Source organism: Gossypium hirsutum, chromosome D11 (assembly GCF_007990345.1).
Source record: "Gossypium hirsutum isolate 1008001.06 chromosome D11, Gossypium_hirsutum_v2.1, whole genome shotgun sequence".
Lineage (NCBI taxonomy): Eukaryota > Viridiplantae > Streptophyta > Magnoliopsida > Malvales > Malvaceae > Gossypium > Gossypium hirsutum.
In genome coordinates this window covers 61,620,103-61,636,840 of record NC_053447.1, presented here as the reverse complement: position 1 = coordinate 61,636,840, position 16,738 = coordinate 61,620,103, and the positions used below count along the sequence as shown (strand labels likewise).

Here is a 16,738-nt window from a genome sequence, read left to right as displayed (position 1 = left end):
CGCCCGAAATATGAGAGGGTTCGGGTAAAAATATAGGCCCGAAATATGGGCTTGGGCAAAAAAACGAGGCCCGTTTAAAAAATGGGCCGAGCTCGGGCTCAACTTTTTTGGCCCGGGCCTGGCCCGGCTCGGCCCGAATATAATAAATATATTTTTTGTTTTTGTTTTTTAATTTTAAAATACTTTAAAAATATATTTTTTATTTTTTATTTTTAAAATATTTTTTTGTGTTTATTAAAAATCAGGCCGGGCCGGGCTCGGGCTTATTCTTTTTTCCCGGGCCGGGCCTGGGCAAAATTTCAGGCCCATATTTCAGGCCGGGCCTAAGGTCGGGCCAAAAAAAATTTTCGAGCCCGGCCCAGCCCATGGAGAGGTCTAATCGGAACCATCTCATGTTATTTCGATAGAGGATATTGAAATTTAACTTGCTTTGTTGTACGAAGAAGAACCAGTTGAAATTTTGGCACGAGAAGTGAAATAATTGTGTAATAAGCGAGTTCCGTTAGTGAAAGTATTATGGCGTAGTCATAGTGTTGAAGAAGCGACTTGGGAACCGGAAGAAACTATGAGATCTCAGTACCCCCACCTCTTTTCAGGTAAATTTCGAGGATGAAATTTATTTAGGGGGAGATTTGTAATGACCCGATAGTCACGGGTATCGAAAAGTGCATTTTCGGGACTTTTTTTCGTAAATCAAACGCTAGTTGTGTAGTTAATTAGGTTTTAGTTAAGTGAATTTGTATGTATTAAGAGTAATTAGGTATAAGGACTAAATTGTATAAAGGTAGAAGTTGAATTATAGATTAAAGAAAACTTAAAGGGACTAAAGAAGCAATTACGCCATTGTCTTAAAATGAGGCAATATAAGATAGATATTTATAAATTTATTATATATTTTATAATATAAAACCTTAATATTTAAGTATGTATAATATATTATATAATAAAACAAATAAATAAAAGAAAAAGAAACAAAGCAAAACGAAATTGGAAAGAAAGAAAGAAAGAAAAAGAAAAAAGGAAAGAAAAAGAGAAAGAAGAAAGAAAGCCACGGCCTTAAAGGTTTCAATTGTTCAAAGTTCAATTGGTTAGTCAATTTAGTCCTTTTTTCTTGTAATTTTTATGTTTTTGGAATCCCAGTGTTAAATGCTACCCGACCCATGTCAAAATTTTAGAAATTATTGAGATTTTAAGTGTTGTTAATGTTGAACAATTTTAGTATTAGGGACTAAATTGATAGATTTTTAAGCTAGAAATTAAAAATGATTGAATTGTATAATAAATTGTAAATTTTGAATAATAGGGACTAAATTGTAAAAATTTTTAAATTAGGGATTTAAGTGAACATAGGGAGTTTAATTTAGTTTAAAGTAAAATTTGTGTGAAAATATAGGATTAATTGTAAAGAAATAAAGCTAGTCTTGGTTTAGGGACTAAATTAAAAATTAGGCAAATATTGAGTGAAAAATTGAAATATTTAGTATGAAATTGAATTGTGTTATATTGATGAATTTTAATTGTTTTAATTCCGTAGCTAACGTCGTATCGGAATCCTCGACTAAAAAAGGGAAAGATAAAGTCGACATCGAATAGCTCGAAATTTCTAGTTTGTATTTCTATAATAAAAAATTAGTTATTATTTGTTGTATTTTTTTTTATTTAATGCATATGGCAAGAGTTGAGGTGAATATTTGGCACTTTGACATTGAATTGAATTAAAAGTTGATTGAATTTATATTATATTATGAATATATTGATTATTTGAATTGAAATGAATATATTTGTGCAAATATGATAATTAAATATTGGTTGTATTTGAAAAGTGAAATTAAACCCTATTAACTGTATCGGGCTGAGTCGGATAATGATGGCATGCCATAGGATTGGAAGAGTTTAGGGATTTCTTCGACTTCGAGTCGATGAGACACTGGGTGTCAATTTACTACTTCGAATTAATTCGATGAGGTACTGGGTGTCAATTTACTTCGGTTTAGCCGATGAGACACTGGGTGTCAATTTATTACTTCGAATTATCCGATCAGGCACTAGGTGCCAAACTAGTGTGTTTTGGTTGGATCCGTGCATCTGTCCGAATCCGAGTCGTGTTAATAGGGGTAAATGAATAATAAAGTTTTATAATTGATATTGAAATGGCATGGTATGAGAAAGGAAGTGAAATAGTAAACTGAAAATAGAATGTGAAATATGTTGCAAATATGGAATGGATAATGCAATTGTATAATGAAATGTGAAATAAATTGTGAAAAGTTATTTATATAGCAAGTATGAGAATTGAGATATTTGTGAAATAAATGAAATATGATATGGTTGTTGTAATATTTAAATATTAATATATGTTTATATTTCAATTGTATATTTGTAATTTCTTATCTTTAAATATTCGGATTATAGAAATACCACTGAGTTTTACTCAGCGTACGGTTTTGTTTTCCGTGCGCAGATTAGGTACAGTGATTTTTAAGAGTTGTAATTGAGGTTGTGAGCATCCATCTCATCTCATCTCCAAGTGCCAAGAGGGTATGTTTCAAAATTTTGAATAGAATGGCATGTACTTAGGAAGATCAAGTGTGTTCCAATTAGTAGAGACTAAAATATAAGTTATAAAAATTTATTTTTTTTAATGTTAAAATATATTAGTGATTAGATAAAATCACTTTGGCACCAAATGTAATATTCTTATATCAAGTTTCTTGGGTCAAACCGGGTATAGGGGTGTTACAGTAACAACATCCATTAGACGCATGTCAAGTTTTTCACGTATTGTCAAGTTTGGCAAGATTTGACATTATAATCACTAAAAACCCTAAAAAAATATTAGTAAAATAATAGTAATCATATTGTTTGTCAAATGTAATTATAATAATGTATTTAAGAAAAAAACTAAAATAACATAAAATAATTTGTGATATAAAATTTAGGATTACCTTAAGTCGATAGAGAAATTAAATTCGATTCCTCCCAAGAACTTTAAGCAAATCGCTGCACAAGTTTAAACCCCTCTCTTTTTTTTGTCAATTTTGGGTAGCCAAACAACCAATTTGAATGCTAGATTAGAAAAATAATGAAAGTAATTCAACGGAGGATTAGAAAAGGATAGAAAGCAATTGAGGTATGGGTTTCAAAATTTTTGAGGAGTTATCAAATGAAAAATAAGAACGAGGTGGGTTTAGAAAAAAATTTGAGAATCGTGCTGATAACGTGTTATAAAATAAAGAAAGATGGAGAGAATAAAGAAAGGTGGGTTTAAAAAGTCTTTAACTAACGCCAATCAAATTAAATTCGATGGGTGACCGATTAATCGAACTAATTTGGTTCGGCTGGTTAGTTTAGTTAAAATCGAAAAATGCACACTCCTATAATTAGGTGACCAGTTTGTAACTTTTCATAGTTGGGTAACAAAAAAAAACCTATAGTTGGGTGACTACAAGTGTAATTTGCCTTATTATTTTTCTAATATATATTTTACCCTTAAATTTGTTCATTTGTACCTAGTTGGTACCTAATTTCCTTTAGATCTAGTTGACATCTGAACTTGTATTCCATCAACTAAGTTGATACCATCGTACTAACACCGTTAATTTATACTGACATGGCACGGATAATCAATCCAACAATGACACATGGAGTCTCTCCCACATGAAAAAATAAATTAAAAAACTTTAAAGATATATAAATTAATAAAAATATAAATTTTTTTCACATTAAGAATAAACCTAAACAGATGGTTGTTTAAATTTAAATGCATTTGAAAAATAAATCCGATAATAACACATGACAATCTCTCAGTATGCTTTTCCTACCCCTTAGTTACACCCCTACAAGCTATTTTTAGAGATTTTAAAAAAAATTAAAATATCAAATCCTTATATGATTGACATAAATTAGCTTGACCCCGATACCCATAGGTCTCAAAGTAAGTTCTTTTCCTAAGATTCCTAACAAAATCTCATACAAATTATCAAATATTACCACCCACTAACTTAAACCATAACTCATTTTCCTAAATCTTAAATTGAAGTATTTGATAAACCTCCATCAAATTATTTCCTTCCAACTTATTCAAGCTACAATTCCTTTTAAGTTCAAGGGTTTCAACTCAACTCTATATTCAATCGAAGAAAACCTTGACTCACTCGATTCTAATGTTTTTCATAACCATGATCTTTTTCAAGTATTGGAGCATTGTTTGAGTATGAAAATATCATCTAGACTAGTCGTAAGTAGAGTTTAATGTAAAGCTTAAATCCTGTTTAGGGTTAATCTTTGAAGATGTTTACGTACTTGATCGATGCTACAAAATTTGAAGAAGTCCGTGCTCACAAAAAGCATTTTGAGTGAAGAGAGTCAATGTCAACTTCGGTTGAAGTTAAAGTTTGATTAAAATCCTCAAAACTTAAGAAAGGATTGACGCTTGAATACGACGGAGGAAAACAATTCGGTGAACATTTGATTAGAGACTACAGTTTGTTAGGAGGTTTCTCGATGTTTTGAGAGAGATGACAAGGCCAACAAAGATCACATGTTTAATATGATTAGTCAATGTAATACTCAAAATTTAGAATTAACAAGAATGGGTTAAGGTTTTTGGACGGCACAAACAAAATTTATCCAATTGAAATAAGCAAATATATCAATGGCATGAATGATTTTAGTGCAACAAGCACTTGTTTCCAAGAGTGTCGATTTTGAGGGTCTATCATTTTTTTGTAAGCTAACCAAGTCTCGAAAACATCAACAATAAGATGATTATCTTTCACAAATTCCAACTTCTTGCCAACAGCCATAGAATTGTTATTGACATGATTTGAGGGGAATAATTAAATAAAAGAACACTAAATTTTGCCAAATGTGGAAATTGCAGTTCCAGCATAGTACTCATAGCTTAAGTTAACCAATAGAAAGTTGAAAAAAGCAAATTCACTTTTTGTTCTAAAGTTTTACATCAACAAAACAGAGCCCAAACAAGTTGAAGACAACAGTGCATCTGTTTTCCATTAGTAATCTTCCTCCCACCGTCTTCGGAACAGCAGGGTAGCACAACAGAGCTTTCCGTTTAAAAAGTTCATAAAAGTAACGGAATGCTTCAAGTCTGCCAAACTGTTTCTTATCAAATTTCTTCCAACTACTGAAAAGAACACTACAAATTTGCTCAATGCAAATAAAAAGGATGACGTTTTGGGCAAAAATGAGTAGTTGAAGGTTGAAACATGCTGATAGTTGGAAAATCCAGTGTCATTAGTTCATTATTGAGAGCCAAGAGAAGCAGAAACACAAACAATATGGACAAGCTGAAAAGATTGTTACAAAGAAATGAAATTATAGTAGCATTAGTAGCATCACAAAGCAATAATTAAACACTATTAGCCAGCTTCTCTGAATAGCAAGGGAACATTCATACAATATCAATGAGCTGCAGAAATATAACTTAAAATTGCACATCAAACAATTCCCACTTGCTGAATAAGGAACCATTGCTCAAACTCAAAAGGCAGATGATTTGCATGTTATAGTTGATTCTGGAATTGACGTTCCAAAGAACATATGTCCGGTCACCATGTCACATTTGCAACGTATAAGAAGAATCATAATAAAGGGTGGAGAAAAAGGAAAACAACTCTGGTCAGACAAGCAACCAATCCCGAAGGTATCGTCAGAGAATGCACTTCAACAAAAGGCCTCCCATACAAAGCTAGATTAGAGTTACTAAGAGGTAACCGTTGTGCTTATAAAAAAACAAATCAAGAAAATAGCTTTGAAGCTGATGCCTTATGGAGCACATCAAAAAGTCTGATTTGGCTAATGCAGCATCATTCCAGAGGCAAAGAAAGCAAATGCAGTTACACACATATCATTGGGGTATCATCCAAAATGCAAAGGGTTCCTTTAGTAAGGTGAGGACACATTACAATCTAGCTAAAAGAGAAGTCATGGAGAGATGACGGAGAAGAAGATCGGAGCAGACTATGGAGAACAAGTGCGATGGCAAGCAGTTTTGATGGACACAATAAGGGACTGAGAACGATGAGAGCTAGAGTGGTTGTTTTGATTATAGAAAGCAAGTTACAAAGTTTGATAAATGATCCAAAAAAAGTCCCCAAATAAGACATTCAAACCTCTATTTATAGGCCTTGGAAAGGAAGTCATCTCAAATAACAGTTATGAAACAAGTGACATATTTTATGGAACGTAGGAGAGATGTGGATTAATTCATAACAATGTGTTCAATGAAAATGAATGAAATCACATTCATATTACCTGTAGTGGGTAATGAGAGAAAAGTTATGAAAATAGTGGATATAATGGTAGTTTAGTGGAAGTTATACTCATGAAACTTATTTTAACAAGGAGACTGCTACTTGCAAGCTTAAGTGCAAGTGCACAATTTGATCAATGAGATGGGGAAAAAAACAACAACACTTAGTGCTCCAAAGAAAGGTTAAGAAGTAGATTCTTAACAATATCCATATCTGAGCCTCCAATACATCCCAACAATGGAGCAAACCTAAGCATCCTGCCAACCTCCTTAAGCTTAGCTCCACAACCTTCTCAACATGGAGTGATTGTGCAAGGAACAATATTCCCGATACTACTATTGACAGAATAATTAATAACCAAAAACGGGTATCTACAGGATATCATCCAAATTCTAAAACCCCTAATATGGAAGTTCATCCAAGTATCAAAATTAACCAAATGGGTATTATAAAATTTCCCCATTTTTAAGCTCCTATAACTACTACAGTCCCTAAAATTGCAAGATTCAATTAGAAATCACAGCATAAATATATAAACAGTCTAAAGATTAAACAGAACTAACTACAAATATAAGAGTGAAAACTTTTCCGTCTGAAACAAGGGAAGAGGAAGCTGAATTTGAAACAAACTTACAAAATGCAAGACTAATAATTAATAATAACCAAAACCTGAATCAGCGGAACCTAAAAAGGAAAGCTGAAATTTAGTTCCAGAAAGTAACTTTTGACTTACCATTATCACGAATGTCGGCGACTGCGGGGTGGAATACGGTTTGAGCTTAGATATTTTTTTGAAACGCGGTGAGTTGGGCTTTTTAGTAGTGTTTAAAAAAATAGTTTGAAAAACAATTTTATAGAAAAGAAGTTAAAATGTTTAGCATTTCCTCTCTAAAAGTAGTTATGCTACTTCATTATTTTTTCACTCTTCTAATAATGTAGTACTTTCTCTCTTTTTTTAATACTTATAGTTTATATATTTTAATTAAATTTTATTACTTAAAAATGTTTAAAATTTATATTTCATATATTAAAATATTAACAACAAGTTATAATAATTTTTTAATATTCTTACTAAAATATAATAATATTAACTAATTTAAATATTATTTAAATATATATTTGTTACTTGATAATAACATGTCTAAAATGAATATTTTATTTCTCAAAAATATTTTTTGACAACCATGCTAAACATTCAAATTTTAAATTAAACTTTTCAAAAATACTTTTCAAAAGTACTTTTCAAAAGCATTGCTAAACTAGCCCTTAGTGTTGCATGTTATAAAATCTTGTTATAGTATAATTAATTCACAAATTTATTGATCTATAAATTTTTTTAATTTTTTATATATTTTTTTAGAATTTTTTTATAAATTTTATAAATTTTAAAAAAAATATAAATTTGGTAATTTTTTAAATATTTTGAATTTTTGAAAATTATTTTAAATTAATTTGTAATTTTTGTTGAGAGAGTGATCAATTTGCTCATTTTTAAACTTGACAAAGTCCAAAAAAGTATTCACACCAATCTGTTAGTTGAATTATTCGAGTTATTCGAATTGTAAAATTTTAACTCGATTTGAACCCGAAACTCTAATTACTTATTCGAGTTTACTCAGATAACTTGATTCGATTAATTCGAAATTTAATTTTTTTTTTATTTTTCGAATCGAATTGAGTTTTGTTCAACCCTAGTTATAATATTTGGGTTTCACTCAATAAATCCAAATTAAATTTCTAGATATAGAAAATATGTTGTTAGTCCTTATATTTTGACAAAATTTAGAATTTAATCCATGTACTTAAGAACTTAGAAATTAAGTCCTCCAACTGTTTCAATTTAAAAATTTTAGTCTAATCATTAAAATTATAAGTATTTTTTGGTCAAAATTTGTCAATTTGGCATATTGATTAAGTTTCCCTTATGTGGAAAATAAATTTAATGGAAACTAAACAAGTTAAATTGATAAATTTTAATAGAAACTAACAATAACAATAACAATTGAAAAAAAAATTAATTTTTTTAACTTTTTTTAATACATAGACTAAATCTCAAATTTATTTAAATTACTTGTACTAATAACATATTTTAACCATTAAATACTAGTGGATTAATACTTGACGTAGCAACTATCCATTTATAAATTTAAATTTCCTTCCAAATCCAAACAGAACTATTATTTTTCTTCTCTTTGTTCTTTTACCAGTGTATTAATATTAGAGTTGTTAATGGGTCAGCTCGGGTTCTAACAATAAATCAAGTCTAGATTCGGCCCGATAAATGGGCCTAATTTTTACTCAAGTTCAGCTCAGATAAAAATACTAAAACCTAGGCTTGGTCTGGCCCGATCATATTAATTTTTTATATAAAAAATTTAAAAATATAATACATCAAATACACTAAAAATATTAAAATAAATATTTCCTAATAAATTGAAAGTAAATTAAAAAAGAATTTTTATGCTTAAATAGCACTAAGTTAAGTGCAACTTAACAAGCAAATGCATTTAAAATAGTAACAAAATTAAGAATAAAACAAGAATTATATAATATCCAAACAATAACAACAAAATTGTAGTAATATAATAGTAAAATAGTAGCAAAACAATGGGAAAATAGCAGAATATTTCTTTTTACAAATTCAAACCTGACCAAAAAAATCTTACCTAAGGCTTGACCCGTTTATATAACTCTTTATACAAATATTTGAATTGATTATTATTTTTATATAGCAAAACCTTAAATGTAATTAGTTTGAGTTGATAAGGTTTACATATTGCATTCTTCGATAAAAAAAATGTATTTGTCTATTAAATATTAGTTCGATTGGTATGAGTATTGCTACCATTATAAGAGGACATGGATTCGAGTGCACTGAAGCACATTATCCTCCTATTTATGGGTTGGGGAGGATTTACGGATAGTTCTAGGTATTATGTTAAAAAAAGAACAAATATAACCAAAATTATAAAAAAAAAATCCACTTTAATTATCGTAAAAACAATGGAAAGATAAAAAAAATCATTTTAAAATGTTTTTTTGAGATTTATATGCTTAAACATATAGCATAAATTTTTTTATTGATTTTTTTTCCTAAAATGATTAAAAGATTTATTTGTAATTTTAATTTTAAATATTGTTATATCAAAATATTGATAAATCAAATTTAGACTTTTTTTATATATAAATTTTTTTTTATTAAAAGGTAAACTATTAAAATAATCACTTTTGTTTGCTTTAAATTATATTTTAGTCATTTATGTTTGAAATGTTACATTTTAATCACTTACATTATCGTCAAAGGGGAATCTAGGGGGGCTAGCATGTTCCCGGCCCCCTTAAAATGGAAAATTGTTATTTAGGTCATTTAGAAATTTCAGAATTTTAATTTAGTAAAGGTAAAATTACACTTTAGCCCCCTAAAATTATAAAAATTTGATTTAATCCTTTAAAAATTATAAAGATTTAGACTATTAAAATTAAATTTTCATTTCAGCCCCTTCTAAAAAAAATTCTATCTTCTCCCCTGGTTATCGTTTTGTTACAAAATGGTCACTCTGCCATTAAGATCTATTACCTCCTAAACTGTAATTTGACGTGGCAATTAAAATGGATTTAAAATGCCAACATAGATGTTCAGCTGAGATGAGAAAAGTTAATTTTTTTATGAAAATAGAGATAAAATTTTCCCTAAAACCCAAATAATTCATGCTGGACATCCTAAAATTTTGTATTCTATTTTCATAAAAAAAAAATTCCATCCCAACTAGACATCTACGTTGGCATTTAAAATACATTTTCACTACCACATCGGACTGCCATTTGGAAGGTAACAGATCTTAACAGCAGAGTGACCATTTCGTAACAAAACGATAACATAAGTGACTAAAATGTAACATGCAGCAAATAAAAGTGACTATTTTGATAGTTTACCGTTAATTAGAAGAAAGTCTTTGAAAAAAAAACCCTTAAATCATTTAGATATTTTCAAACTACTAATCATTCTTGAAATTCCATTCATCTATAACTAATCCAACAATATTCCACATTTATATTCAACAATGTCTATGCATTAAAGCAAAACATGCATGATTGATTTATCAAGATTTGCACATTAAATTCATAAGCAATATATGAGCACATGCAGATTTTCTTTATTTCCCAATTTTTTTTTAGGATCAACGGGAGTGAGTGGTGCATCGCTGGATGGTGATAGATCATCTCCGAGAGGTGGAGGAGCCTCATGGTTTTCGTGTTGCTCGTCACGAATTCGAACCCAAACTCCAGCTTCATTGGATTCTTCGTACCCTATCTTATGTACGGTGTTTATCCATGGCAAGTTGGTGAAATAAATGAGTAAGAACCATTCCAAACACCAATGCTTGTTCTTGACGGCGAACAATTCGGAGCATGTCCATGAAGATGAAATAGGCAAGGTTAGGATGACTACCTGTTCGGATGGCATTAAGCCACCAATACTCAAGATCTCAGAGTGTAGAGTACTTAATTTGTGCCGAACGGTCGAAGAAGATGCGAGGGTTGTGCATTGGAAGGAGGCTCGCTTGATCTCCATCCATTAGTACGTTGGCGGGAATAGAATGAGAATCCAAAGGCTTGGAGGAATGTAAAGTCAATCACACGACTTGGCTTCACTGTTAGTTGAGCATAAAAATCGTAAAAGTACTCTCGAGATTGTGGGGTTTGGAAGCGCCTATCAAATGGCATTGGCTGGTAGTTGAGTATGTGACGACTCACCACCGGTCCGTTTTCGTTTGGATGCTAAGTGCTTGGTCTTACGTGCCATGGAATGGCGTGGGCATTTAATCAAGCACTTGACGGGAACGGAATTTCGAAGTGAAGATATGCAACAAGATATGAAAAGAGTTTTGGTAGTGTTGGAATGCCAGAAACGTGAATCTCAGGCCAAAAATTCAAAGGTTGGCCGAATGGTGTCTGTAGGCTTATGCTGGTTCGATCGAGGTAGCGTCTGCGACGGCCGGGTGAACTAGGAGCAACTCTCATAATATGTATTATATTTGGATAAAACTTCTCGATAATCCATTGTCGTCCAGTGGTTAGGATATCTGGCTTTCACCCAGGAGACCCGGGTTCAATTCCCGGCAATGGAAATAAATTTGTTTTATTTTTTCCTTTTTAATGTTTTTCTTTAATTTTTTACATTTTTTAAATCATTATTCTACATCTCCATTTTTTACATTTCCCCTATTCCATTTCCTATACTTTTTTGAAATTTTTCCTTTATTTTATTTCCTTCTTTTTTTTTTTTTGCATTTTCCTTGTTTCATTTCCTATACTTAGCAATTTCTTCCTTCATTTTATTTCCTACTCTTTTTTTTTTTTTGCATTTTTCCTTTATTTTATTCTTATTGAATTTTTTTAAATCTTTATTCTATAACTGAGTTATTACTGTTTTGTTTTAGCCAGTGAATTAATACTTGATAATACCAAAATGATACAATCTACATTTTAATATGTAACTACTTTGCCATGGGTCTATAAGACTGAACCTGAGCATACAATTTCAGGCATATGTATCTGTACCCAAAATTTCCACAAACATCACAAGTACATGAAAAGGTAGGAACTATAACAAAGCAATGCTACACACGGCTTGTAAAGAATGAGGCGGTATAGCACACCAACATATTTCACTCTTAGGCGAGAACACAACTTGCACACCAAAAAAAGGATACAGGCAGGCAAAGAAGAGTTGTAAACTCTCAAAACTGCACAAACCATACAGGCGGGCCGTTGAATGAGGATTCCTAGAACTCAATTTTATGCATAAAAGAATGCACTTTATGCCTTCAGGTATGGTATAGTCACTTCCCGATTCCAAGCTCTTTTGATATCTCTCTTGTCAGGTTGAATTGAGAAGTGCTATGCCATGGAAATAAGGTCCGAGTAACTGGAAGTTTCCTTCGAAGATCCTGCATTGCATATAAGAAGTTTTAAGAGCAGTGTTTCTGTTTTCAAGGATTCCTGAAGTAGAGACTTAATAAAGTTCCATATGGGCATATTATAAGCTAGAATTGTCTATATTAGCATAACTCCAAGTAGGGCACCGAGGCCATATTACTTTTTGACGAAAATCAGAAAAAAAATATTAGGGTTTTACCAATGGGAACATGCACACCAAATGTATAATATGGAACATGACGTAAGCTAGAATGACTGTGAACATTAACTATACGTTAAATAAAACACAACGCATAACAGATCTAATGGTGAAACATGAATCTGCAAATGGCATAAATAACCTAACTTAATTGCAAAGGTTTCCTCAGACATACCTTGAAAGTGGCATCTGGCAAATTCAAATAGGATGCCTGCATTATGCCTCAACTGTCAGTAGATAACGATAGGAAGCACAAGGAATTGAAATTAACCAAGCATTGAAAACAACCTCAAGAGATGCCAGGTACTCTGTCTCATGGTGGCGAATTAAACTGGCTATGGCAATTGCACCATCATCGGGGGACTGAAACAAACAGAAAAATTAAAAATAGCATTAACCATATGAAACCAATTATCGTTTTTGCTATCACACGGGACAGGAGTCACTGAGCCAACAAATCATTAACTCCCACTGTAAATAATGACTAAAGAACTTCTATCCTTCACAAGCTTTCGCATAGGAATATTTGCTCAGGACAATTACCATTCTCATATGTTATATCAAAATGGTTAAATGAGAGATAAAAATAGTCAAAAACGGAAAGAACGAATTCAAATTCTATTGCAAGGAAGAATGAACCAAAGGAGAAAATAATGTGGTGAAAATCAGAAACAATGTTAAAAGAGCATGTTATTTTGTACTAACCTGAAACATTGTAGAATCTCTACATTCATGTTTTGCATCTAATTGCACATTTCCCTCTTCAAAATAGTGCGCACCCACCTAAAAAGATAGAGAACTGACTTATTATAGGTTTATGTAACTTTGTGAGCTCAGATCAGAAATGCAGGAAGAAATAGGGGCACAAGCTTGAATATCACTTGTAAATAATACAAGGAAAATGACAGGTATAGGAGGAACGAATGATGAAGCTAAAGAAACAAGAACAAAAATATGCCATGCACTAAATCATGAGAAATATTGTAATACCTGCAATTTGCCTTTTAATTCCAGAACTTGAATATCATCTTTGCACTCAATGTTCCATATCGACCGCCAACTTCCAGTACTATACAAAATGCCAAAAAGCATTATTAGATGATAAACAGTCATACTTTCCTACATGATCAATACTAATGGGTAATAAAAATTGTTAGTCAATTATACAATATGCAATTGCTGTAGCAAAGCTACTACTACATTGTGGTCTAAAAGATCTTACGCACCAGAAATTCTGTGGGCTAAGTCTAGCAGCAGAAATCACTGCAACAAGTTCGAAATCATATCCGGGTCCCTCCACATCTTTTCCATTAATGCAGTACACTGAACAAGAACCTTTTGGATAAGCTTCACTAACATACTTCAGCATTTCTGCTTCCAGAGCACATCTGTAAACCAAGAACTGGAATTAAGTATAAGTAATAATTAAAGTACTACATGATGAAGTGAGCCCTAATCCCATTCATTTTCTATGAGTTCCAACAAGAGAGCAAGAGCAGGCCATAAAAGCAGAAACTAAGGATTTTTTTCTCTTCATGAAGCATGCTACTTTCAGCAATGATGATGAAAACCATAATGGGTAGGAAATTTTCCTTATAATGTAAACTTCTTGAACTTATTAATGGGAATAAAATAACCAAATACATGTTTATGTTCCTCGGACAGTCTTAAGTATCAATCCAGGAAGGGAGTCAGTCAAAACCCATCTAAAACTAAAACCCTGAAACCTTAGACTCCAAGACATTTATCCCATCTCTGACAAGTAGGCAAATGACCAACAGTAACAAAAAGGTAATATCCTAAAAGCTTGGAATTGGACATAGTTTCCTCAAACAAATCATTTTGAGCAGGTCAGATGGTTTAGATTGGATCAAGCAGAAACTGGTCTAATCCAATTCTAAAATTTTGGGTCCTTTTCATTTTGCAATTTTGGGTTAGGTCAATCTGAGGCTTTGGTTTCTTGGTTTGGATCATTTCGGGTTACTTGTTTAAGTTATTTTGGGAACGAATCAGTTTGGGTTTGGGTTTAGCAAGTAGTGGTGTTGACTTTTTATGGTCAGATCAAGTTGTGTCAGGTTTGGGTCCGCGTCAGAATTGACAAGTCTAGATGTCAATAGGAACTTAGGATTTTGCTAGTTTCAGCTAGCTGGTGAAAGCAAACATGGATTAAATTAGATCGATGGAGAAGTTAATCAACTAATTAGATTTCAGATAGAGATACTTGAATTAGTTCATAAGAAATCAATTATAGATATTATAATGCCACCACAGCGGTAAAATCATACCGGTATTCCTCAACATATGGAGTGGGAAGTTCCTCATCAGTGGCAGGTCTAACCTCTGTACAAACCTGAACCAATTTAGCACAACATGATATAAACATCTAAACTAAATCATACACATTAATTGCTAAGTTTCACATCCATAGGGTCATCCCCATCCTGTAATCTTCTTGATATTAAAAACTTCAAGTTCAGGAAATGATATCACAGCAAAGGTTCTCTGCTATTAAATGGCATTGATAGTTTTCAATCACAATATGCATAAGGCGAAAAGGTACCTGTTTGACATGGTCAACTATAGCAACTTGGGCAGTCTTGGGGTCTAGATACTCATTACCCTGAAGCTCCCCATATGATGTAACCAGCACCTAGAATTCGTTGGAAAAAAGCATTGAAACAATCAGCTCTGTTTTAAAACCAACTACATGGAATTGGCATCTCAACTAACAGACTGGAAATCGAAACCATTCTCATATTCGATAAGAATAACAAGCCAACATGAGAAATTGAGTTAATTGGATGACTTATGGACCATAACCATGTGAAAAAGATCCCAAAATCCTACCTGGGAAACCTTAAAAATAAAGAACCTTAAACATAATGATGGATACTCACTGCGGTAATGGTCAATCAAGGTAGTAAAATGCCATATAAACCTCCAGCATTCGGAAAGAGCCTTACCGCAATAAACCAATTAAGAAGAGTTATATTTCTCACACGTAATCAACTTAAACTACACACTAAAGGAAGGCAATTCCCGATAACATATGTCACTCACGAAAACGATATGCATGAAGTAAACGAAAGCTGTTTCTAGCAGTCCTACTTATAACATATCAAATACACTTAGCCACTTGCAATGCTGAAAACTATCCAACTGAATTGACTTAGTTTTACTGGAAACCTAACTCTAAGCTACGAATTATTAACACTGAAACAGAATATAGTAGGGATTTCCAGGACTGACATCTCCGAATCTACCAGGCATTTCGAGGCAAATCATGTGAGATTTGTTATAAACAGGAAATGCTTCCGATGCCGCCTCATCGTAGACGTCATCATTATTCAAAACGGATTTTAAATCTGCAAGAAAAAAAGTAAAAATCAAGAAGAAAGCACTAAAACAGAAATCGATCGATACAAATCGAATGTGGATCCAGAAAATGAGATAGAAAGTAGAACTAATTCATCAAACTGAACAATAAAAAAAAGAGAGAAGAAAGAAGGCAACGGAAACAGGAAACGCAACACTTCAAAACGACATTGGAGAGAGAGAGAGAGACCTTTGGCAACGTACTGGATTTCGCCTGCGGGAGCATTGAGGAGGAACCATTTGGCGATCTCTTTCTTTTGCTTGTCGCTCAGTTCAGTTTCTTCTTCTGCCATAACTTTCTTCCTTGATCTGCAAAAAAGCAAACTCCGAAGGGGAAAAAAAAAAGAAAAGGCAAATAAAGTGCTCAAGTGGAAAATGAGAGAGAGAAAGATGATCTGTAAAGGACTTGCTTGTTTGTGAAACAATGAGTTGAGTGAAGATTCAAGAAGCAAGCACGCATTCAAAAAAAAAAAAAAACCTTTTCCGACTGTGGGGTTAAGTCTTTTGGTCATTTTCTACGGCGTTGTCGTCGTGACATTGTCGTGGAATTGAAATATCGGAGATTAATATTATTATAGGGTAAATTATTAAAATAGTGACTTTTGTTTCTCTTTTATATTTTAATTACTTATATTTAGAATATTACGTTTTAGTCACTTATGTTATTATGTTGTAACATTTTAATCACTGAGTATTAATTGTCATTAATAGTGTAATAGTAAATTGACGTGGCACGTTAAATCATCATTTCAAATAAAAATTTTAAGTTAAATTATATAATTGGTTCTTAATTTTTTTTCGTTTTGAAAATTTTAATTTTTTTTCTTTTACATTAAAAGAGATGGAGAAAGAAAGAAAATAAAAAGGGAAGCAGAAGAAAATAAAAATTTTAAAGAAAAAATTACTCAAAGTGAAAAAATACAAAGTGAAATTGAATTTTAGTATTTAA

General features: G+C 31.9%; 1 protein-coding gene, 1 long non-coding RNA gene and 2 other non-coding genes across 7 annotated transcripts; 1 reads left to right on the top strand and 3 right to left on the bottom strand.

Annotated features, from left to right (window-relative positions):
- Positions 1 to 4,868: 4,868 nt before the first annotated feature.
- Positions 4,869 to 7,118, bottom strand: LOC121223368 (uncharacterized). The gene is made up of 2 exons (XR_005920714.1): positions 7,009 to 7,118; positions 4,869 to 5,309 (listed from the first exon to the last, which is right to left on the bottom strand). It is a non-coding gene; the product is annotated as an uncharacterized lncRNA (long non-coding RNA).
- LOC121224024 (small nucleolar RNA snoR127) lies at positions 5,637 to 5,837 on the bottom strand. Its single transcript, XR_005921487.1, has one exon. It is a non-coding gene; the product is annotated as a small nucleolar RNA snoR127 (small nucleolar RNA).
- Positions 7,119 to 11,332: 4,214 nt separating the features above from the next.
- On the top strand, positions 11,333 to 11,404 carry TRNAE-UUC (transfer RNA glutamic acid (anticodon UUC)). Its single transcript has one exon. It is a non-coding gene; the product is annotated as a tRNA-Glu (tRNA).
- A 388-nt stretch (positions 11,405 to 11,792) lies between these two features.
- On the bottom strand, positions 11,793 to 16,349 carry LOC107927298 (F-actin-capping protein subunit alpha). Of its 4 annotated transcripts, none has more exons than XM_041104673.1 (11): positions 16,268 to 16,339; positions 15,980 to 16,098; positions 15,664 to 15,779; positions 14,975 to 15,064; positions 14,700 to 14,764; positions 13,641 to 13,802; positions 13,405 to 13,483; positions 13,120 to 13,197; positions 12,703 to 12,777; positions 12,590 to 12,625; positions 11,793 to 12,226 (listed from the first exon to the last, which is right to left on the bottom strand). In XM_041104673.1, the coding sequence occupies exons 2-11, from the start codon at positions 16,080 to 16,082 to the stop codon at positions 12,119 to 12,121; spliced, it is 912 nt and encodes a 303-aa protein (XP_040960607.1). In that variant the 5' UTR covers positions 16,083 to 16,098; positions 16,268 to 16,339; the 3' UTR covers positions 11,793 to 12,118. The 4 variants fall into 4 exon arrangements, with proteins under 4 accessions (XP_040960607.1, XP_040960609.1, XP_016713850.2 ...); XM_041104675.1 differs by having other exon boundaries at positions 15,994 to 16,098; XM_016858361.2 differs by having other exon boundaries at positions 15,980 to 16,349.
- Positions 16,350 to 16,738: the final 389 nt, after the last annotated feature.

Excerpts from the sequence above, each read along its gene's own strand:
- LOC107927298 (XM_016858361.2), bottom strand. The coding sequence starts at position 16,301 with ATGACCAAAAGACTTAACCCCACAGTCGGAAAAGGTTTTTTTTTTTTT. Across the intron at positions 13,803-14,699 it reads CCATATGTTGAGGAATACCG|ATGTGCTCTGGAAGCAGAAA; the intron begins GTATGATTTTAC and ends CTTGGTTTACAG. Across the intron at positions 12,227-12,589 it reads TGCCAGATGCCACTTTCAAG|GATCTTCGAAGGAAACTTCC; the intron begins GTATGTCTGAGG and ends TATGCAATGCAG.